The sequence below is a fragment of the Zonotrichia leucophrys genome, chromosome 3 (genome assembly GCF_028769735.1).
Source record: "Zonotrichia leucophrys gambelii isolate GWCS_2022_RI chromosome 3, RI_Zleu_2.0, whole genome shotgun sequence".
Taxonomy (NCBI): Eukaryota; Metazoa; Chordata; class Aves; order Passeriformes; family Passerellidae; genus Zonotrichia; species Zonotrichia leucophrys.
The window spans coordinates 82,758,209-82,782,320 of record NC_088172.1 but is presented as its reverse complement, the minus strand read 5'-3'; the positions used below and the strand labels follow the sequence as shown (position 1 = coordinate 82,782,320).

The following is a 24,112-nucleotide window of genomic DNA, read 5'->3' as shown; positions in this document are numbered from 1 at the left end:
GAGGGGGCGCGACCGCTACAATTTTCACTGCGAATGGCGAACCCGCAGCTCCGGGCTGCAGCCGCCTCCTTTCGCTTTATTTTCGTGTGGAAAATACATCGAACCCTTTGTGTGGTGATACGTGGATGCTCGTACAACACACCCCCCAAACCCCTCGGCTGCGGGGAGGGGGATAAGGGCATCCCGCCCAAACCGCTGTCGGCGCGACTTTCCCGGTGCCACGCGTGGGAAGAGCCACAGGCACAGAGCTGCCTGCTTCCCTCCCTCCCCGCCCGGCGGCAGCGCCCGAGCCCGCCCTGCCCGGTAGCGCCCGCCGGGGGGGTCCGCCCGCCCGTCCCGCCCCTCTCCGCGCCTTCCCCGCCGGGGGGCTCGGCCGAGCCTGGGAGATGTAGTCCCGGCTCCCGGGCTCGCCGGCGGCCGGCGGGGCTGCTGCGGGGGACTACGTTTCCCAGGCCCCCCTGCTGCTCGGCCGGGCCGCGGGAAGGGCCGGGCTGTCAATCAGCGCGCGTCGGCGGGGGCAGCGGGACGGGGATCCCCCCGCCCGCCCGCCCCGTGTCCCGCTAATAATAAGTGCTTCAGAGCCTTAAAAGCAGGGAGGCAAGTGTCATGCGGGCGCGTCGTAAGGGGCTGAGCTCCGGCTGAGCGCCCGGGGCCGTTTTGCCGCCGGCATAGCCTGAAGAGGGGGAAAAAAAAGGGGGAGAAAAAAAGGAGGAAAAAAAAAAGCCTCGGAGCTGGTTCCCGGGGAAGGGGCGAGAGGAGAGAAGCCCGAAAGGCTGGACAAGCCGTCAGCGAAGTGGCGATGAGGCGCAGGAAGACGGCGGTGGCGGCCGGCTGCTGCCTCGCCTTCCTCCTGGGCACCCTGCTCAACCTCCTCTTCATCCCCGGCGGCTCCGAGCACCCGCCGCCGCCCCGCGAGGAGCTGCCGCCCCCCTCCCCGCCCGGAGCCCCCCTCTACCCGCCGGAGGAGGAGATCGGCGGCGGCCAGGCCGCCCTGGCGCGGCAGATCCGCGAGCGCTACGAGGAGGTGCTGCGCTACCGGCAGCACCGGGCGGCGGCGGCGGCGGGGCGGCGGCCGCTGCGGCCGCGGGAGCGGCGCCTGATGGACCTGGCGCCGCCGCGCACCTCGGCGGAGCAGCCGCGGCCGCCGGGGCCGCGGGGCCGGGCGGCGGCGGGGCCGTGGGCCGAGCTCTCGCTGGAGCCGCCGCTGCTGGGCTGCCGCGACATCCGCGATGTCAGCGGCGTGCAGTACCTGGGCTCGGGCTACACCAAGGCGGTCTACAAGGCGGTGCTCAACCGCACGCTGGCCGTGGCCCTGAAGGCGGTGGACTTCGGCGGGCACGACATCGCCCACTGCGTGCGGCAGTTCTCCGCCCTGGGCGACTGCTACCGCCTCGCCGCCTACAAGATCGTCAAGGAGATGATCCTGCTGCAGCGGCTGCGCCACGCCAATGTCCTGCAGGTACGCGGGTCCGGCCGCCGAGCTCCGCCGGGGCGGGTGGGTCGCGCTGCTTTTCCCCGGCGCTCTCAGTCCCGCTGCGGGCAACCTGTCGGAGCTGCCGCCGGCACTCCCGGCGTGCGCGGGTAGCCGGCCGAGACCGTGCCGGGGAGATCCCGAGAGTTCGCACACACTCCCCCGTTACCCGTTCCGTGGGCAGGGGCGGCGGGGGTCGCGGTCGCCGGGGCAGATGTCTCTGTCCCCGGCACGGCGGTCCCGTACCTCCCGTCCCCGTCGCGTGTCCGCGGGAAGGCGCGTCCGTGGGCGCTTTCCGCTGGCAGCGGCGGTGCTCACCCCCCGGCGACAAGTGAATCGCCCCGGGCCCTGGGCAGGGCCGGGAGCGGTGCGGGATGCGGCGCGTTCTCCCTCCTGCCCGGCATCCCCCCGCCGCGGCCGGGTCTGCGGCGTGCGCTCTCATCCCGCTTCCTCGTAAACTAAACTGATATTGAGGTGAGGAAAGCGGCCAGGGGGAGGCTGAGGAAGGACTCGGAAATCACCCCCCGAATGCGGGAAGTAAAGGCCGCCTTGATTGCAAGCGCCGCTGGCTCCGGTACCCCGGAGGGAAGGCAGCGGTGGGATCACCCCTGGCAGCCCCTGCCGGGACTCCCGGCGGGCTCAGCTGAATCCGCGCAGCCCCTGCACACGGGCCAGCCCGGGGGGCTCACCAGGACAGGCCGGGTGGGAGCCCTGCTGGCCGGTGCGCCGGCACCGCGGCACTTGCCAGAAGGGGCTGCATTGTAGGGCTGTTACACATCAGCATGAATCTCAGCGGGTCCATTTGGATGTAAATGCTGGTATGGAAATTCCTATTGCGTTTCGCATAGCATGAGCGTTGCAGTAGAATAAAAAATGAACGTTAGACCAGACGGTCTCACAGTAGGTGCTTTTTGAACTGAATCGGGTAAAGGAGTTTTGTGTTTCTTCTTCAGCAGCTGCAGCAGGAGTACCAGCTCCCCCACGAGAACTTCAGATCCCAGCGATCAAAGCTCTCGAGTTTCATAAACTGTTCAAAGAAAGGCTAGTCATGATTTATCCACTACAAGAAAATAGATATTAACCAACCTTCCTTCCTTCCTTCCTTCCTTCCTTCCTTCCTTCCTTCCTTCCTTCCTTCCTTCCTTCCTTCCTTCCTTCCTTCCTTCCTTCCTTCCTTCCTTCCTTCCTTCCTTCCTTCCTTCCTTCCTTCCTTCCTTCCTTCCTTCCTTCCTTCCTTCCTTCCTCTGAGGGGCCAAGTTTTAACTATAATGCATTGAGACAACAACGTCTTGCAAACCACAAAATCGTGCACTCCTTGGAAGGTATTAATTTTTCCTCTTAAGCTATGATGAATTCAGTTTGGAAAAGCCATGCTTCAGTGCAGCCATCGTTACTGGTTGCTCTGAGAGGATTTTGTTTCTCCCCCAAGATTGTTTTGAATGTTTTTTTTTCTTAGTGAGAGTTGGCCAGCATGGGTTTTTTAAAGTTGAGTCGTTTTGGTAGGCACTAGCATTTCTTTCCCGTTTTACTCATCTGTAGTTTTCTTCTCTGGAAGGATTAATTTGGCATTAATTTGGAGCCGTCCTTCTCATGAAAAGGAAGTGGGGTGTGCTGTCTGTCCCCGCAGGTGCGGGGGGTCTGTGGCAGCGCTGCCGAGGTTGCCCGGCGCCCTGCTTCCCCCCACAGCAAACCTTGGAGGAGCCGCAGGAATTCCCTTCTCCGGTTCGGGATAATGTGGGGGAGCCGCAGTAATTTACTTTTCCGGTCCGGGATGTCAGGTGGACTCCAAAGGGGGGGAGCGCAGGCGAGGCCGGGGCAAGAGGAGTTGCAGGATGAGCAGGCACTTCCACCAGCGCCAGGAGAAACACGCCCAGCCTCCGTGCTGGGAAAATGCTCTCATGGGCAAAAATCCCGTCTGTTAGCTAGGGCTTCATATTTACATGCCACCCCATTTAAAAATAGATTACGCTTAAAGCAGAAACATGTTTTCAGATTCGTTCCGATTTTGTCATTGTGTTTCCTTTCGCCTGCCCTCCTGCGGCAGCATCTCCCGCGGTGCTGCCAAGCCGGGAGGGGAACCCCGCAGCCCCGGACGTGTCCCCTTTGTTGTTTAATGCCCCGCGTTATGGGGCGCACGGGGCCGGGGTGCTGCGGCCTGAGTCAGGGTGATAAGGCATTACCTTGGAAGGAGACGGTGGATATCGACCTGACAGGCGCTATCTGGGCACTGTCGGGACAGCGCTATGGGCCAGGAGCATGTAATGCCATGGAACCGATGTGGAATATGGGGTACCAGGGACTAACATCAAATATATTGGTTATGCCTCTGTTAAAATTTCACACAGGACAGGATCGGCTGACTTCATGATTTTTAACCTGTTTTCAGCAAAAGCCGGCCCTGGGCTTAGAATTCACTGTTCAGGGTTTGCTGCCGAGGCAGAGGAGTCAGTTCAAAACCCAGCGTCTCCCCCATCCTCTGGCTTTTGACAGGCGCTTCAGCTCCCATTGGAGAGGGAGGACCGCGCTGGCTGCAGATGCCAAAGGCGTTGTGCCACATCTTTTGGGCCAGCGAGGCCCGGGGGCTTCCCTGCCTTTGCTTCTTACCTTTTGCTCTTTTCCCCCCCTCCCCGGAGGTTCCCGGCATACCCAAACACGATCCGGCTGCTATAAATAGCGGGAAGGACGTGCCACCCTCCTGTCACGGTGCCGTGCCCTGCCGGGGCAGCGGGGCCGGCAGGGATGGGGCAGGGCTGGCGGCAGCCCCGGCTGGGGCAGTGGGGCCGGCAGGGATGGAGCAGGCGGCGGCGCTCACCGGGGCGCTCTTCGGCGGCTGCCCGGCGCTGGAGGCGAAGGGGGGCCGCTGGAGGAGAGCGGGAGCTCTTCTTCCTCCGCCTCCCCACGCCGCGGGCGTGGGCGGGAGCGACCCCGGGGAGGCGGCCACGCAGGCGGGCGGCAGCCGCCCTGCCTCAGCTGGAGCCCTCCCGGGTATCCCCGGTCGGGGCCTGGTGTCTTCATGAGTTTCTTTTGCTGAAAATAAAGTTTCGTGTCGGTTCAGTCATAGGAAAGGGGGTTTTCCTGTAAATCTCTGGCAGCTGACAGCCTGAAGTGTAGTTTGTAAGATAACAGGCTTGTTCTTTACTGTCTCAGCAGTTCTCATTCTGGCCTGTCTCTTGTCAAAATCAGCTTTTTTTTTTTTTTTTTTTTTTTTTAGCCATCCTTTTAAAAAGACTTGATTGTTGTACGATATATGATAGAGGGGAAAAGAGCTCTTTCCAGAAAGTACCAGTGCCTTTAGACAACATGCTGACATATCCACCGTGCCCTCCGCCCGGGGAAGGAGCCAGATGTGTCAGCTCTGGCAGATGTGGTGAATCAAGTCTAGCAAAAGAAACACGGAAAACTAGCAAGAGTGGTTTCGCATTAGGCAGTGCTGAGGCGACGGCAGCTTGCCTTCCTGTTTTCATTTCCACGCTCTGCTCCGTCACTTGCAAGGAGGGGCAGCGCTGGGCCGTCGCTCCCCCTGTCCCCGCCGTCTGGGGCTGCCCGGGGCTCCCTGGGGCGGCAGCCGCTGGGAAGGGCAGGTGCAGGCTGCAGTGGAAATGTATTTGCTTTGGAGCGGCGGAGAGAGGGGTAGTTCATTAAAGCTGATTTTATAATGAAGGGCACTGGGGAAGAGGGGGAACTGGGTCACCGATTTGTTGTAACAGAGGATTTAGCGGCCCGCTAATTGCTTTGCAGTCGCTCTGTCGAATGCAGCGCCCGATCTCTTCCTTTCACTCCGTGCTGCGATTTCTTTTCTTCCAGAGTTCAAATGCTGCTGTCTGAATCCTGGCTTTTTGAGCATTTTAGTGGGGGAGATGATTTAGAGTGCTTTAATTCCTCCCTACCCATATTTGAGGAAGAAAAGAAAACCAAACCATTTGCAGTTAATTTCAAACAACGAGCACAATTGTAGTGACACAAAGGCAATGTTTGATTTACTGTAATAATGTAATTATAGCCTTGGAGTATCAGAATTAAGGGTGGTGCCATTCTTTCTTCGTCTTTGCATTGCTGAAGAGAAGGGAGGGAAGGTCTGAAACTGCAGACGTTTTGAAAAGTGCAAGTTTATTTCTGTGACAGCTATTTATCAGCACTTTCATTGTGAGTTTACAATGATTCATTTAAGAAGAAGCTACTGCTCTTTTAAAAAACACACACGAAAGCTCAGGGATGAGGTTGGCTTTGTCTGATGCTTGTGGAAGACACTTAGCTACTAACAGCACCAGTGGCTTGCTGGCTGCTCATACGAGGCCAGCTCATTTGGCTTATTTAGCTTTAGTGTGAAACTGAAGTGTGTGGTTGAAATACTGAGGTGGCATCTGCACTAGAAAAGTCACCATCCAAATATCGAAGCGGTTTCTGTATGGATTGTGTCAGTTAGCTCTATTGTATTTGTAGCTGATTTTTTAAAAGATGGTCATGATTTACAGGGAGAATATTTGTCTCTTGGAAAATTAGTTGATTAAAATAGACTGCAAATAATACATCACTTACTGCTGACAAGTAGACTTAAGATGTGCTAGCCGATCACAATATTTTTAAATACCCATTTTTAAACAGAATTTTCTTTTCTTTACATGTGATAATTAAGAGATTTTTTTTTACCCTGATGGTTTCCCTATACATATGCATAGCCAAGGGGATAGGGCAGTTTTAATTTCAATGCGAGAATTAAAATAATAAAGCTTTGTATAGGTTTGCTTATTCCAGGTGGAAGTAGACAATCTTTCCAAGTGTGAAGAGAGTCAATATACAATTAATTTCCAGTGCAAACTTATTTGCATAGGGATTGTATGGAGTCTTGAAGGTCTGGTCCTTCACCATCCCTCTTGCAGGAATCTAGTGTTGTTTTCACAGAAGGCAGGGGGGAAGGGGAGATTGTGCTATTGTGGAAACAGCTACTCAGGGCTCTTCCCTGTTGCCAGCGGGTGGGCATAGAATGCCTTTTGTGGTGGCAGTGGTGCAGGATTCCCAGCAACCAGTCTTATCCGTGTCTGGCTGGAGTTTGGCCATCAGGACTCTGGGAACTCCTGACCTGAGGAAAGTGCTGCACTTGCTGATAACAGCTGGTGGGAGTCCATATGGAGAATTTGTCATTCTTAATTTTCGGATGGGGCAGCAGAGGTTCCCAGTTTTTGGGGATCAAATCTTTCAAAACCAAATACCTAATGAGATTTAACCTTTGGAGCTGGATGGGCTCTGACTATGCGCCCCAGACTGCTGCATGCAGGAAGCTCATGTTAGACTGGGATGTTTTTCTAAATTCCCTCAGTTGAGCTGGGACAGGTTTGTTAAAGATTCGTGAAGCCACCACGGGGTGCAAGACCAGGCTGATAGGGACTGTTTAACTGGTGTTGGGATCAGAGGAACCTCAGCTCCCACACAGATGAGCCTGTCATATCTTGTCAGCGGCAGGGGAGGTTGACACCTCTTGCTGGCCACCTCCTTCCTCTGGAAGTTGCTGCCACCACCACTGCCTAGGGAGCTGTGATGGAGTGGCTCCTTTGCCCCAGTCAATCCGTTGCTTGACGTTATTGTAGGTGCACCTTGAAGGAGATGAGGTATTAGCTCTCTTGGGCACCTTTGGAGATGGTTAGTGGTGGTCCCAGAAGGTGTTGGGATGGGCATTCATGTGGTGAGAGAAAAAAGCAGGCAGTGCCACCTACTGCTGGCTCGGCAGAGACATCTGCTGCTGCTAACAGATGTCCCCACAGCCCCAAGGAGCTCGGGCTGGAGTGGAGAAGGGCAGGGAGAGCAGACAGATGCGGTTTGGCGAGGAAAGAAGAATTACACAAAGTGCTTCTTTATTGTGAGACTGCTTCCCAAAAGGCCCAGATGTTATCCTGCACTTTTAAGAGTGAAGAAAGGATCTGTTAACAAGAACTCCAGAGCTGCTGGAAGCATAGGGCTGATACAATTGCAAACCCACTCTTAACTGTTCCTGTCCCTGGAAGGCAAGCTGCACATCTTGATGCTGAAGTCACCAAATAGTATTTTTTTTTCCCCATTGAATTCCTTGAGATGGCAGAGGGTGTTGAACTTGTGAAGCTGCTGGCAGGAATGACTTTCCATAAGGCACATGTCATCACATAAGTTAGAAGGGCTACATTGTCCCTCCTTTTAAAAGTAGCATTCATAAAACTAATCCCAATCATTTGTTGAATGATTTCTATGGTTGTTTCTCAGTTTTATGTGCCACGTAAATCACTCCAGAAGACTGGTTTGAATTTCTGCCTCCTTTATGGGAGTTGATGACTTGCAACCTCATCCAGTTTCTTTGAGGAGAGCCCAGCACTGCTTCTTTTGCTCAGTGGCTTGGAGAGATCAGTGGTCACCACCGGATGCTGTGGGTATGATCAAGTTCTCCCTTGCTGCTTGCCATTTTTCATGGGAGCAACAATGAATGAACGAGGTCATTCTGGGCCGTCAATATCCTGGCCTGGAATTAGTTATGACCAGGACAGAATTGCAGAGGGAAGCACATGGTTTTTGTAACTTTTCCTTTCATTCCCCCTGCCCCCCAGAGTAGGATAGCTAGGTAAATCTCTTCTCCCTGGTATCCAGTGATAAGGCACATGGGAATTGTTCAGAGCTGCCCTGGGGAAGGTTGAGATCTGACAATAAGGAGGGTGGTCAAACACTAGGACAGGCTTCCTTGGGAGGTGGGCAATGCCCCAAGCCTATGAGTGTTAAGGAAGCATTTGAACAATGCCCTCAATAACATCCTTTAACTTTTAGTTGGCCCTGAAATGCTCAGGAAGTTGGACTACATAATTTCCTGTCCCTTCCAACTGACCAGCTGAAATATCCTGTCCAATCCTATCCCTGAATTGGATCATTGTGGCCCCCTTGCACATGCTCTGTCTTCTAGTTGCAGCTGTGTTTGGGAAGGGCAGGCAGGGATGTGGTGGTTGAACAGGGAGGAGGAGAGGACCCCTGGAAGGGAACACCAGGGCTGGCATAGCTCTGCTCCTCTGTCCTGCTCTGGGCATGGACACTGTGTTGGTGGATTCAGTCATCAGCTCAGGCTGTGCTTGGAAGTGTTGCAGGCCTGGTTTATGAAGTGTCTGTGTCAAATATGCAAGCTGGGCTTTTAAAAAGCTGTTTTTTACGGATTTTTGTGCCAACACAGTCATCCGATGGCTCAGGTAGATGCCCCATGACATGTATCTTCTGTTGCCATTTTTCACTTGAGTGACGACTGTGAAAAACTTTACAAGAACTAGTTCTCACAGGCACTCTGCTAATATTAATATTGACTTTTGAATAATTTTAAAGGATTTGTTATTTTTCATCACACTCAGCTGAACTGCTCAGTTTAGGTAACAGACACCAGACATGGGTATTTTATATTGTTTTAGGCCAAATTTGGAACAAGTTAGTTTGGATAGACTTGCCTTTTTCTTGGACTGTGAAGCTGCAGATAGACTCCAAGCTTATTTTAAAGCTTGCCATGATAAAGTTCAAAATTATATGACTCATACCTAAGAAAGAAAAATTATACAGATGGATTTATTATAATGAATCCAAGACAAGCATTTCCGAACATGTGATGCACAGAGATTATTTGACAGTTTTGTAATGCAAAATCATGTCCTGACAGGGTTAAAGTTGTGGTGCAGTGGAACTGAGTGCTGTGGCTGTGAATAGAGGTCAGGGGAGCTTCTGATCTGGCTATTTACAAGATAATGAACTATGCCTCCAGTGATATCAGCCTGTTTCCATTGAAATCATGGTTGTATGAGTGATCCATTTGTCTTGCTGTAAGGCTTTACAAGAGTAGGCTGCTTCAGTGACTAAATATTTGCAGGGTTGGGCCTTGAGCTTGTGCAGTGCAATGCAAATTCAAAGTGCTGTAAATGTTTTTAGTAGAAGAATTTTCCACTTCAGAGTGTAAGGAAAGCAGGGAGAGTAAAAGGGAGATAAAGTTACTAAATCATAAGATTATAGCCAACATAATATGTGTCTGAACAGCAGGTATGTATGGATATGTATACACACATACACCTCTAAAATATATGGAGATATCTGTGGACCTTCATGGCTATAGCAACAGATATGGGTAAATACACATTGTGCTCTGTTTCTGAGTACTACGTTCCAATTTTTCTATTAATGAAAATGTTTGGTAAGATGTTTAGTAATAGTGCCAGGAATGAGATTCTTGTTCCTTTTAGTTCTCCTGGAGTTTAGTGCTAATCATAATAATACATTTATAAACAAAGCCTAGGCAGAACTGTGAATTTAGAGTTTAATATTTGAATTATCCACTGCTTTCTCTCGGTTCCAAAATCCAGCAGACAAAATCCCATCTCACAACTGTCAGCACACAGTTTGGGTCTCACTCTAAAAAGGTTCTGCATGGTGCTGGGAATGTTCTGTGGGAGTGTTTTTCCAGTGAAACTCAGCACTTTGCAGGGCTTGATTGCTGGATCTCTAAGGGAAAACATCAATTTACTTCTCAAACACCATCTTATATATTCTATAGCAGGAAAATGGGCATTGAATTGATCTTTAGTGAATTTAGACATTGAATTCCTTGCGTTTTCCAGGTTCCCTGCATGTTACAGGTTTGCATGTGCTTTTGGGCTGATTGGCAATATATACAAATATTTAGTATGTATTTTTAAAATATATAAAACTTTTTAAAATACGCATGCAAATATTGTGTGTATATGTTAGATATCAGAACAGGCATATACATATATGTCATATATACAAAAAATATGTGTATTTATGTGGTTGTGTGTATATGTATGTCTATTTATAGATGTATGTACCATCAGCAAGGAGGGGAAATTTTTAAGATACAAATGATTAATAAACCTTAAAGTGACAGAAACGTCTCAAATCATGTATTGGTAAATTGTAGCTGTATCAGGCTGTGCTGGGGATTTTAGTTCTTGCAGGGATGTACTGTCTGAGTGCTTCAAGGATGAAAGGTGAATCCAAGGACTGCTTGCTTAAAAATATTACATTAACTTAGCAATAAAGTAGTAAGAGCTTCTAAAATGTACTGTTCTGGTTTTGAACCACAGCAGCTTAAGAAAGTAGCTCATAGAAAAAGGCTAGTAGGAGCTTTTTATTTCCCCTGGGCCACAAAACACTACAAAATACAATCTCAACACAACCAGTTTTGATTAAGCAACTCTGTCCCCATGTATTTCTGAAAAGAAAGGCTGTGTCAAGTGTTGACTACTGTCACTCTTCGTACATGTGAGATTGTATTTCATGGCACTTTTCTATTGTGGGCAGAAGCTGGGTCCTACTGTAGTCAAAATTAAAAGAGAATAGCAGCCCAAATTGAAAGAGAAGAGAGTTAGGTTTCTGAAATTTACTTCTGGTGCAATGCAGTTGAGCCTGTCACTTATATTACAGTTGGTAGCAGTGTGCTTGAAGTTCACATTCTGGGACTCACAGAAATCTCATGTTTATTAAAGAAAAAAGGGGGAAATTGCCAGTTCTTGTGGTTGTAAAGAGAAAAGAATATTCACAGTGTGTTGTAATTTTTAAGAAAATGCTATGATCTGTGCAGGGGCATTTTGCCCTCCAGCAGTCCTGTCCCAGCCCAGGCAGCAGAGCTGAGCTTAGCCAGCAGAGCCCCCGCTCGGGAAAGTGGCTGGAGACCTGTTTGGAAAAGGTGGACCCTACTGTTTGTGACTGAATAACCTCCACAAAGGAAATGTAACACTTTGGCAATAGTTCTATTTTGACATTTATTTTTCGGAAAGTCCAGCTGGGGTGTCTGCACCAATGCAGGAGGGCTCATCATTCGCACAGACTTACCCTGCTGATGACAGCTTAATAAGGTTCTTCTTTTTGTGTTTTCATTCAGTAAGCTTGTTGGCTTTTGTGTAGAGGCTGACCTCTGCTTTTGCCCTCCCCTGCTGCCCCAGCTCCTCTGAAAGGGGCACCTCTGTCCCCATAATTTGTAGTAAAAGGGAATTGTAAAGGGAGGTGAACTGGCCGGCTGTAGGGACACGGGCTCCTGCAATGCAATGTAACTTTCACAGGGCTGAACCTGTATGCCCAGTGTACCTAAAAACTGTTGGGAGTCAGTGGGGATTTTGGGTGCAGAAAGACTAATGCAGGACTGAGCCTTTATGAACAAGAAAATCCAAACAGCAAGGGAATAATTTGGTGAAGGGGCTGCTCGAAAGAAATGAATTACAGCACATGATGTGAGAACAGGTCAACATTTCATATCTGGCATACATTTTTCTAAACAGACAGAAAGGCATCCCAGTATCGTGACTGTTTGCTATTAGATTCTACACAAAAATATATTGGGGTGGCATTTAAATGCAGTGACTCGAGATAGCAAAAAGATGTGGGATTGTATTTCTTTCCATTCATTTAATTGGAACCATACTGAAAAAGCGTATGAAAACCATCACTCTTCAATATGTCTGAAGTGTAGCTTTGTGACGCTGAGAATGATGTCCAACCTAATAGAATTTCAGATAGAGGAGATATTTTGGCTCATCTTTTGCTTCCAGCTATATTCAGTTTCCCCGTGTGGTTATTTTTCTTGTTATTATATGCACCAGCTATCTGCTTCTTACTTCACTGTCTGGGAATACAAACCATTCTGTCTCATTTCTGACCTTAAAATGGATTGGACAAAAACAAAAGGAAGTTAAAAAAATGTTTTGGGTAGTACCCTTGTACTTGTTTCTTGTGTTGTGTAAGTCAGCTTTTTAAATGGAAGGCCTCAGTATTGCTGCCTGGGAATATTTTGCATCCAAATATATTCTGTACTTTGTGCCATCTGTGTGCTGGGTGGTGGTTCATCAGCAGGGGATGAATGTAACCATTTCAGATGCTTAACTGGCTGTTGGGACTTGCCCAGTTTGTAATCATGGTAATTGCCCATACAAATATGGCCATGTAATTACATGTGCATTTTTGCATTTAGTTTCAGGAGTTCATTTGGAAAAGTATAAATGCGGCCCAATAAATCCTTCCTATCTCAGACTTCTGTGCTTTTATAACTCTTTATAATTATGTAGTAACACTGTATCTGGAGAGGTTTCATTTAAGTAAAATCAATAAAGAGCTCAGGTTAGTTTATAGATGTAGTCAGATACTTGGGCAGTGAAGACTTTTGCCAAGGTACAAACTGGACACTAAAATGAAATAATTGTGGGCAAAATTCCACCTGAGAGCAAACCTAACTTGTTATTACTATTGACATTCATGGATATAATTGACAAAAATAGGCACTGTAATGAATTTCTACTCCTGTGATCACATGCACATAAATAGATAGTGAGACTCATTTCTCAATATTTTTAGTGTAAATATATATATGTATTATGTTTGTATAATCAAAAGAAATGGATAATGGTTGTTTGTCTTCTGTATTTCTATTCCCAGAGTTGTTTTCACAAATATTGGCAATGTCTGATGGATATTGATACCTTTTTTGTATTCAGTGTTACTGTGAACCAACAGTTACTGCGATACTGTCATTTCCCAGTCTGGATTGCTTGCTAATTTCCCTTATGGCTTTTTTCCCAGTGGATAGTATTACTGTGCTAAAGACAAGAACTGAATTCTGCGGATGATACAGAAACAGATGCTAGATTTTGACACTCAAAAGTGAGAGTTTTCAAATTTACCAAGCTTCAGCCCATCTCCTTAGTGTGCCCACACACAGGAGGGGTGGGAAGAAGCTGGTAAGGACTGCAGAATCCAACCTTCCCTGAGAAAATAATATATATTGTAGCAAATATTTTCATTTAAATCAGCTTTTGGTTTGCTTTAACAGTTGTGCTGGTGTGATCCTCTAAGATTTAACTCCTGGCAATAAACTGCACAAAAGTGGTGCCACGGATGATAAGGAACAAGCCCAAGTGTGGTCTGAGTGGCTCTAGATGGAGAAATTATTGCTGTTAATATCTTTGTCATGGTTGTGGCAGTAAAGACAAATGTCCGTTTTCCTACTTGAAATGTTCATGTTGGCATCTATCACAAATCCTCTTTTTGGCTTGTTTTAAAATAAAATATTTTAGCTCCTTTTTTTTTGTTTAGGTTAATGTCCATGTTTAAGCAGCTGTTTTGCAATACAGTGCCATTTTTACACCAAAAAGAAAAATTGTTTACTTCTTTTACATTTTTTGGCACCCTTTTTTCCTTTAAATGTAGACAGCTACAGTCAAAACTAGCAGCATGGCTCATAACAAATCCCATATTTGCTGACTTTAGGCTGGTCTTTGCTTTTCTGCCTGGGGAGGTCACAAGCTCTAAGAATGTGCTGGGTGCTGGAATCTGCTCACAGGGGCTGTGTGCAGCCTCAGCCGCTCCCTCCAGCCATGGCACTCTGCTTTGAGATCCCAAATTTTCTGATTCGGGATTAGTTCCTGTCCTGGCTGCCTGAGCCTGGCTTCCTCTGCAGTGCCCTCAGCACTGAGGAGACCCCTGTCATCTTCCTTAAAAATCAAATTTCTCAAGGCAGGGCAGCAGAGGAGTAGCAACAGGGCATTTTTTTCAATGCTGCATTTTCACATCAAACCTTTTACTGTATGTTTTATTTGACTGGGGGCAGAGATTACATTTAATTTTATTTCATGTGCATGCTGTTCTGGCTGGAAAGTTGTGATCAGATCTTATCTGGCTCATTTAATATCTTCTCTGCCAGGGCTTGGCAGGGAGTTCATAAAAGCCTGTCCCCCAGCCTGTCAGACATTGTCCCGCTCCATATAAAGCAAGACAGTCTCTCCTCCACAGTCTTTAAATAATCTTCTAGTGCAATTATTTGTGCAAGTGGAAATCATTCAAAAATCCATGGAAAGTAAATAAAAGAAGAAGCTGAAGCATGGCTGAAATTGCCATTTAAATGCTTTTAAATTGTAGAAGCAGATTCAATTGTGGCAGATGGTATTTTGGAATATTTGCCCTGCTTTAATGATAATTTACACAGAAATTCATCAGGTATAGAGAGAGGCAATTTCTGACTGGCAAAAGATAAACGTTTTCAAGGTGATGTGTCATTGAACTACACATTGCCACTCAAGGCCCAAACAGTAAAATGTAATTTCAACTGTTTACAGTATTTTTTAAGTATAAAGTCAGTATTATTTAGCCAGGTATTGTGTAGGTTAAATTACCTCTCCTCAGATAGTTTTGTGTTTCTGCATTCATAGATATGTTAAATTATTATTATTCTTGTTTTTTGACATATATTTGTCAGGGGTTGACCCTATCCGGATGCAAGCCATTCTCTCACTCCCCTCCTCAGCTGGAGAGGAGAGAGAATGTATTTTAAAAGGCTCGTGGATTGAGTTAAGGAGAGGGAGAAATCATTCAGTAATTAATGTCATGGGTGAAATACTTGACTTAGGGAAAAAATAATTTAGCTTATCAAATCGTAGTAGGGTAATAAAAGATAAAACCAACTCTTAAAAACATGTTCTACCCACTCCTCCCTTCTTCCTGGGCTCTGCTTCCCTCCTGATTTCCCTGCCTCCTTTCCTGAGCAGTTCAGGGGAGTGGAATGAGGGCTGTGGTCAGTTAACCATAGGCTGTTTCTGTGGCTCTTTGCTCCTCAGGACAGGACTCCTGAGAGTCATCCCCTGCTCCAGTGTGGGTCCCTCCCAGGGGGGCACTCCTCCATGAACACCTCTGGTGTTGAGACCTTCCCACAGGTTGCAGTTCTTCATAAGCTAGTCCAGGGTGGGTTGGATGTAGCCCACTGGATGCAGTCCCTCAGCCTGTGCTCCCTGCAGGGTGACCAATCCTGCCAGGAGCACTGCCCACAGCCTCCTCTGGGAATCCTCCTGCCGAGGTGCACTGCACTGATGTTGGTTGTGTTGTTTTCAGCTCTATGGCTATTGCTATCAAGACAGCAATGACATCCCAGACACACTGACCACCATCACTGAACTGGGCTCGCCTTTGGAGATGATTCAGCTTTTACAGACTTCCTGGGAAGACAGATTTCGGGTGAGTAACAGCTGTTTTATAAGGATCTTTAGAAGAGCGAAAAATAAATAATATTATTAAGCAGAACTTGTGTACTCTTCAGCACAATTCACATTTATTAAATGTTTGTTTTGCATAGGATTACATCTTGGTTTAGAAGCAGTATTCAGCACTCCCCTTCTGTAGTTTTTAAGACACTGTGTTATTTTGTCTGTCAGTATTATCTAATTGTAACCAGTTATATGGTTTTTGAATGATATCTCAAAACATTTCTTACTTGTTAAAGCTTGGGGCCCAGGAGTTTTGGCATTGTGCTCTGCAACCGGGATTTAAACAATAGAAGGATGTTACATTTCTCTCCTGATCCTTATCATAGGTTTGTTTTATAATTGTTTTCTACTGCTTCCTGCTCTGTTCATTTTTTTCCTGGGGGAAGAGTGAAATAAACGTACACAAATCTCAAACCCAGTTTGTCCAGCGCACTGGCAATTTACCAGGAGCTCGAAGGTCACACTTAATTTGTCCAAAATGAAGCCAGACTGCAGCAATGCTTTGATCAAGACAGCTGTCTGGCTTGGTGTGTGTGGGGATGTGTCGTTGTCTGAGGTTCACTCCCTAGGACGTTGAAAGGCAGCAGAGTCTCCATCTAACACACTTTGGATTGCTTGGTTACGTTTGTGCCAGAAAATTAAAAGAGTGCCTGAGTGAGCTCCGGGTGGAAAGAGCAAGGTGCAGCCCACGGCTGTGCTGTTGCATTCCTGCCCTCTCTGCAGGCTGTGAGCAGGATTGGAACCTGCTGGAAATGGTCTCTGGGCCATGCTGCTGTCTGGATCCTGCCTGGGGACAGTGTAGGAGAACAGCCTCGGTGCTGGTCAGACCTCGCCAGAGACCATGCTAGCCAGTGTGCATGGGGGATTAAGTTTCTGTGCCCAGGAATGTTCCCTGGCAGAGTTTATTTTACTCATACTGGAGTATGAGTACTCAGCTGGAGCAAGTTGTGTTGCCTGCACTAAGCTGCAGCTCCCTTTTCCTGAGAGAATCGTGGTCTTGATAAGCAGCAGAGGTACTCAGCAAGGTTCCCAAAACACAGGACCACCTGCCTTTAGCTCATCTCATCCAGGGAATGCAAATAATGGACTGTGATAGCAATTATGTACAAAATAAATGACCAAGAGATTATGGGTAATAAAAAGAGAAGTTTCTTTCCAGTGTGGCTATTTCTGAGTGAGCAGTTGCAGAGGAAGATAAAGGAGAATTAGATGAAAAACTTCACAGAGGTAGAATTACAGGTGAAACATTCCTGTGGCCACTGTAATGAAGTCCTAAATAATGTCATGCTCATTCCTTTGTCTTGGATGCAACTAATACAGAAAGGAAGGAAATAAAATTGTCTTCTTGATATGTGAGACCTGTTTGTGGTCCAGTCCTGAAAATGACTGCATAAATCCATGAGGTCATTCCTACAATTGACAATTTCCTTGTGTGGATGGGCTGAGCAGTAAGCTGAGTAATCCATAGGTGTGTGACACAGAGCAAAGCCTTCACCTGTGTGCTTAAAGCTTGTTGTGAGGGGGCATTTGCAGTCCCAGCCTGCAGCAGGTCTGCACAGCAGAGCCTCTTGGGGTTGGGCACAGAGGTTGCTGGTGTGGGAACAGGGGGCTTTTTGACATTTGAGAAAAGGCAATAATTTTGGGTGACAACCTGTGGGTTTGCTCAACCTAAATTCTGGGTTTGTTGGCATTTGAAGATACCTATATTATAGGTTGGCTTGGGCTGGATGGGCTTTTTCTCTACAGTGTGTTGCAGGATAACACAGACATGAGTTCTGTGTCCTTCCAAGGGGAGGTAAAGGGTGGTCAAGTTTAGCATCCCATAATTACATTTGGATGCACCTACAAGCACCTCCATATGAACTATGGTATTCTGCAAGTAGGAGAAAAATGTTCTTGTCTGGTCAGGAGAAGGATTAGGTAGAAGAGTGAGATGGTTCTAATGTCCCACAGGTGAAGGGTCTGAGGGATAACTTCAGCTGTGCTCAGCTTTCTTACCAAGGACATGTTGAGGTGCACCCTTGAGTGTAATGTTTAAGCTCCTAGACTGAATTTGAGTTTGACTACTTCAATGCACATGCCCATAACATTGTCTTTTAATAGAAAACAAAGAATATATATAGAAAGTAAAAAGCCTGCTAAACTGAATATGACCTGTTATTTATTTAATACATAAAATAAAAATTCCAGTATTTAACTGTGTTCATGCTACCTTTGAATTAATAGGTTACATAGTGGACTCTAAAGGAATGCATGAATTGAAAACAGGACTTTGGTAAGGAGGCTGAATTCAAAATTCATCAGGGCTGCTGCTTAGTAAGAGTTACTCAAGTTTCTAATCTGTAGTGGAAAAGTGAAACATCAGCACAGAGCTCCCGCCTCAGCCTCAGTGTGCTGCAAGAGAGTGCACCACAGCAGACCCATCAAGGCAGAGAGACATATACACTTAACCTGAGGCATGGTGCAGGGTTACACTGGACCTGTGGAGCTCCTCTTCCTGGGAATTTGCTTCCTTCTCCCCTGGAAAAAGGAAAAAAACAGAGGAAACCGTGGAAAAAAATTATAAAAACAGTCAAGAGGCAGGATCAGTATAGAGGCAATACAGACACTGTCTGCAGTTGGAGCTCCAGGCATGGGTGCAGGGCAATCCAGCCAAAATTTCCAGACCTGGAGTTTATAAAAGAGCAGGATCAGACTCTGTGGTCAATGCCTGTGCATAAAGTGTTATTAAAAGTTAATGCTTTTATTTCTGGTAAAAGTAAGAATAGCAACAATGAACTCTGCCTCAAGAATAGTGTGGGAAAGCACTTGTAAAGAAGCTTATTTTTGTTTCAAGTCTCTCAGGGTTTTACAATCAGCTATGCTAATCCTGTGAAAAATACCTTGGTTGCAACATTTGGTTTTGAGGGTAAGTTATAATGCTTATATTCAGTCATAAATTTATAAGCATATCTTCAGCTAAAGTGATTTTGTTGTACACTTTGCACTGAGAAAACAATGTAAGGAACCCATGTTTTTGTGTTTCAGATCTGTCTCAGCTTAGTTCGACTTCTGCATTACTTGGCTCACTCTCCTCTTGGCTCAGTGACATTACTGGATTTTCGCCCTCGGCAGTTTGTGATCGTGGATGGGGAGCTGAAGGTGACAGATCTGGATGATGCCAGTGTTGAGGAGAGCTCTTGCACCAGTAACAGTGACTGCTTCATGGAATTCCCTGCGAGAAACTTTACCCTGCCCTGCTCGGTTGAGGGACGGTGTCAGAGCATGAATGAAAAGAGGAATCTCTACAATGCCTACAGGTCTGTGGTCAGATAAAGCCATATAGAGTTAAGGATGGGCCTAGAGCTCCAGCATCCTTTACAGTTATTCACATCAATGAGCACGTGCTGTCTCAGAACCAGTGCTCAGGAGTAAGTGAAGGCATGAATATATGTTTCATTTGTGAAAATACATGGCATTTATAACGTTTGAAATATTTTGCATACTCTGAGTGTGATTCACCACTCAGTCTAATTCTGTGTTGGTTGAAGCCCACTGAATTCTTCTCAAGCAGAGATTTTCATAGGAGTGAAGCATAAGCACTTTTGGAGCTTGGGGCTCACAAGCTCTGTGGTGCGACAATTGCAGCGGCTCTTTGGTGTGTGTTGAGGGGTCATCACAAGTTTTGCACCACCAGCTGAGCAAAGGGCTGGCTTCAGAGGGAGACTTAGAGCTCAGTTCACATCCTGCCCTCTGGTTCAGTGCTCCTTTCCTTGCTGGAGCTTGCTGTGGTAGGGTGAAAACAGCCCCAGTGTGTCCCTGGAGCTGCTGGGACCACCCTCAGCTGCTGACATTCTGGGTCTAAGCTCAAACCTCTTAAAGCAAGGGTGGTCTTTTCGCCCTTCCCTCTCGGCCCTGGATCTGTGTGAGCAGGTGCTGTGGGACTGACTCCCAGTGCTGTGCCTGCAGTGGGGGACATGTAGGCAGTGGGCCATGCTGGACCAGTTGGTCAGCTGAAGGAAGTGTTCAGCTATTGCAAATCTTCCAAATTTGATTCTAAAGCTGTGTCCAGCTTTACAGCTGTGTCCTATTGGGCCATGGCTTTGTGTTTGTGGTCTTGACTCTCCCCCATCAACCATCACATCCCCAGAGGGTAGTGTGGGATGCTGGGGGAGCCATGTCACTGCTTTCCAGGGAGCCAGTAGTGGATGCTCAGTGTTGTGCTCATCCTGCCATTGCTGCTCTGTCTGACGGGCACTGCTGGGCTGGGCGGCCGCCCTGGCTGATCCAGATGGGAGGATGGAGACCTCAGAGCAGTGTGCTCATTTCTTAGGCGTCCCTTTCAAGTGCCATGCCATTCACTGCCTTCCAGACCACAGTGAGGAGAGGCTGCTCCAAAGAGAGCCTTCTGCTTTGGTTCTGCAGGGCGCTCACCAGCATGTGTGTCGCATTAGCTGACCACACTGAAATGGGCTGCACCACATGACAGTCATCTGCAGTGGTGCAGCACAGTATTTAGTGTGTCCTGCAAGATTTTCCATTTCCATTTGCTTGGCTTAAAGATCTTGCTTAGCTTGCTAGCTTTTGGTTAAGACTGTTTTACTGTTTCTTGGTAAGAAGCCTTTAATAGGCACCCATCCATCTCGATTGTAAGTGGGGACATGTCTGTGGTGTGGTGGGCTTGTGGCAGGTTGCTGGTCATGCTGAAGGAAGTGGTCTTTTTCTAATACAGTTTTTAGTATTGCCTTTGAATTGCTCTCAAGTGTGTATTTCATGCACAGTGCCCCAGTGTTCTCAGGCCCTGCTTTGCCTTAATTCCGTAGAGACATGGGGTTTTGTTGAACGGTGTGGGAGGCTGTGACCACCCATGCTAAGGAGTTACATCAAGCCCTATGCACTTGTCTCAGAAGGTGAAATCCTCACTTCATTAGGGATAGGCTGCTAAATTTGTTATTTTCAAAGGTGCACTCTGTTGCTGTAGGCTTAGAGGTTGCCCTCTGAAGCTGTTAGATAGAAGTCAAAAGCAGCAATATGTCAAACAATGCATAAACCCCTTTTTAAAAGAGTGCTCTGTAATTTTAAAACAGAGCACACCCTAACCTTGAAAGCATGTTTAAGCCTATCTTACTGGTTTCTTTATGAGGTAAATAATTAAAGGAGAGAAAACATTTAGGAGAAACCTCTACAAGAACTGGTCTGTTTTGACTTTCAGATGGTTACCTCCTGTCACAAATGTGTCTCACTGTGTTTTCCTCCAAGTGTTTGGGGGAACAGTTTTCAAAGCACTGGACAGTTTTGAAAGTAAACAAAATTAATATTTTGAATTATTAACCAATGGCTGAGATGAATTCTCCATCACTGAGAATTCTTAAATTAGTATCAGATAGTCCTCAAAAAGAAACAATTTGTAGGAATGAATGTAAAAGGATCTGACAGTGTGTGTTATGCAGATCACAGGGGATACCACTGGCCCTGGAATCGATGAATAACAAATGTTCTTGCAATTAAGTTGTGCAGACTGCCGTGTCTGTACATGTCAGGATCTCAGATGTGGGTGTTTGCAGCAGAACAGTCGCATGTTTCTGTGGCCCTGTAGCTACAGAAAAACAATAACCTCCGTGACTTGGTTCCAGCCAGCATTGAGCAAACTTAGTGACAGCTACTGAATTTTAGCAAAGAACTATTCACAATCAGTTGGACTCTGCTTTAGGGATAATCTCTAAGCAAAAACAATGAGCTCAAGTTTACCAGACAAATTATTTGTTACAAATGTTTTGCTGCTCTCAGATTTCTGTATGTATTTACATTGGCTGTTTCATACTCATCGTCAGGAAAACCTGCCAGTGGATTACCCCACTTGGGAAAACCATAAACGTTATTTTGGTTTGGGATGGAAAAGGGAGTAACCTTCTCAGAGCAATTCATTGTATAAATAGTGTCAGCTCAATAATACCTGCCTCTGTGATCAATTTTTGGTATCAGTAACTGAATTTTCTAATTTGTGTTTATGTAAAGCATCTGTTGGTCTCCCTCCTGAGCATGAGTCCCTGGGGGTTTCCATTTGACAACATGGCCTCTGTATATGAAAAACTGTTTACTTTGCTTTGCAAGTTAGAGGTGAAGCAGGGCAATTTCCCAATTGTGTTCCTGTGCTTTTCATTAGCTGATATTTATGTCCGGTAGTTCTGTTTATATTGCCAGATCCTGACCTGTCCATCTCCATCTTAGGTTTCAGTGACCCTGAGTTAGTTACAATAGGTAGTAGTATTGGCAGAGTAGTAGAACTCTGAAGGAAGAATATGAAAACTAAATGTACTTCAAGGGAAGGTAATGGCACATTGTTTTTTCTTTTGTAATAAAAACCATTAAAATAGATTTTGGAATCTCCTTCTCTGTAGATATTTAAAAGCCACGAGGACACAATCCTAAGTGTTCTAGGGAGCCCTGCTTGAACAGGGAGGCTGGACTAGCTGACCTCCAGTGGTGCTTTCCAGCCTCTCCCATTCTGTGATTCTACCTCTGCCAGTGAATACCTACATGAATATACCTTGATTATAGATAAATGATAGGAACAGAGAGGACATTCTGTATTCCAGCAGCGTTAAACAATAGAAGGTGGCTTTCTCCTGGCACCTAATTTAAAATCTAAGAAAACTGTAGTAAAGAAAATAATAATTTCATTTATTAGAAATGAACAGAAATTGAATTTATGCACTTTCAAGGTTTGAAAAAAAAACAAGCCCAAGATTTATGGGGTTGATGGCATCCTTTTAGTTTGTTGAAGTACAGACAGCTTTGCAAATAGTCACAATCCTTGGGGCTTCACAGCAAATTGCTGTATTAATGGAACATTTACACATAGGTACAAGGCAGCCTTGTATGTAGCAGCGTGGTCTAGGTATGCCAGACAGCTGTGTGTGAATAGTCTCAGCTATGTATTTATTTGAGTATAGAATACCATTATATTTCCTGTATAGGTCAGTGGCATATAAGCAATAGGAATTTTATTCCTCATGATGTTCTGCAGTTACCAGATGTTTGTAAACTCTTGTAAAAAAAAAAAAAAGTCAATATTGGTTACTTTTCTATTGCAGGTTTTTTTTTACCTATCTTCTTCCACACAGTGCTCCATCCTCACTGAGACCATTGCTGGATAAGATAGTCAATGCAACAGGTAATCACAATAAACATGGTAATGCCAAGTAGTTGCTTTTTTAGTGTAACTATTATGGTTGGGAGGGGAGGATGCTGCTTTTGTGCTCACTGCAATAGAACTAGATTATTTTTCTATCAAGAATGAAATTGCTCCCATACCAAGAAGGCAAGAATGGGCCCATACATCAGAGAAATCCCATTTTTAGTTTTTATCTAGGCTTCACAGAAATATATGTTTCATTCTGACACCTCAGGGTGAATTGTATCAGAAGGCAATTCCATGTGGGGTCTGGAAAAACTTCTGTCCCTGGAAAGGGAAATTTTAATCATAAAAACCAGGATACTTTCTCATTGTCAATGATATCAGTGGTGTTTTATACCTCAGAAGCCAGCGGCACAAATGGCATTTCCATAGATCTTCACTACCAAAGTAGTGGCTTTGAGACAAGAGTAGTTGCCTGTGACACTGATTTGAGGTTTTTCAGTGCCTTGCTCCATGTGTACATCTGAAGGGAAAATAAATGATGCTGGGCTATAGCTAATGAGCCAGCAAAGCTTTGGAGCTCCTTGTACTGGCTGATGTTGATCCCTTGTGGGGAGCTCTCCTCAATGTTTTGTGCCTGCAGGCCTGAGGCTACCAGCTGGATGAGCCAGCCTCTGGAATGCCTGGGCCATGTCAGGTGTGTGACTTGTAGGAACCTGTAGGAACTCAGGGATTTCCTGCTCACGTCACCACCCTGCCATGGAGCAGGGCACCATGGGACTCCCAAGCTTAGGGCTTCATTCAACTAAAACCTTGCTTTGTCCTGTGCAGGATGTTCCTCATCTAAGTAATTCTTTTCCTCTGCTTTTTTAAAGGAGAGCTGCACTGGGGAATAGATGAGACAGCTGCTCAGCTGGAGAGAGTTTTGGATCTGTATAAGAGTGGGGAGTACCTGCAGAACACAACCCGGGTGCCAAAAGCTGGTAAAGTCATCTTCCTTGAAACTAAAAATCTGAGATTTTGTTATTGTTGTGGGGTTTGCAAGGGCTAATGTGCAGAAAGCAAAGCTTGGTGGTCCTTGAAATCATGCATGTGATAATATTTTATCTGCTTTTTGCTTCCTGGGAGCCTCCGGTAACTCTTCTCACTCTGTGATGTAGCTGGACATCCATAAGTGTGAGCAGGCTGTAATGGGAATAAGGAAATCCAAAGGGAGTTCTCCATGACAGATTTATGGAAAACGTGTTTCACCACATCCACACACTGCTGTTGTAGTACCAAAACCTGCCTGAACCTATATTGGGGAGAATCCAGTCATGAGGCTGTAACCCCCCATGGGCTTCCTGGGACTTTAAATGAATTTCTTGTTACATAAGTGTTTATTGATTGGAAGACTAAGAGGAAGTAAATTAGTACTTCCTTTGCAAAGGAAAAATAGTGTGTCCCTCATCTTCTGCCAGCAATAGAATGAAAAAATAGAAAAAAAGAACAGGATGAAAACAAGGC

General features: G+C 46.4%; 1 protein-coding gene across 1 annotated transcript in view; it reads left to right on the top strand.

Moving 5' to 3' along the window:
* Window positions 1-580: 580 nt before the first annotated feature.
* The window catches only part of PKDCC (protein kinase domain containing, cytoplasmic), a 35,773-nt gene continuing 12,241 nt past the window's right edge, over window positions 581-24,112 (top strand). Inside the window, exons 1-5 of the mRNA XM_064709010.1 lie at window positions 581-1,459; window positions 15,338-15,460; window positions 18,517-18,788; window positions 22,563-22,642; window positions 23,482-23,589. Of these exons, the coding sequence (XP_064565080.1) occupies window positions 800-1,459; window positions 15,338-15,460; window positions 18,517-18,788; window positions 22,563-22,642; window positions 23,482-23,589 (1,243 nt within the window). The 5' untranslated portion in view covers window positions 581-799. The remainder of the gene's footprint in view (window positions 1,460-15,337; window positions 15,461-18,516; window positions 18,789-22,562; window positions 22,643-23,481; window positions 23,590-24,112) is intronic.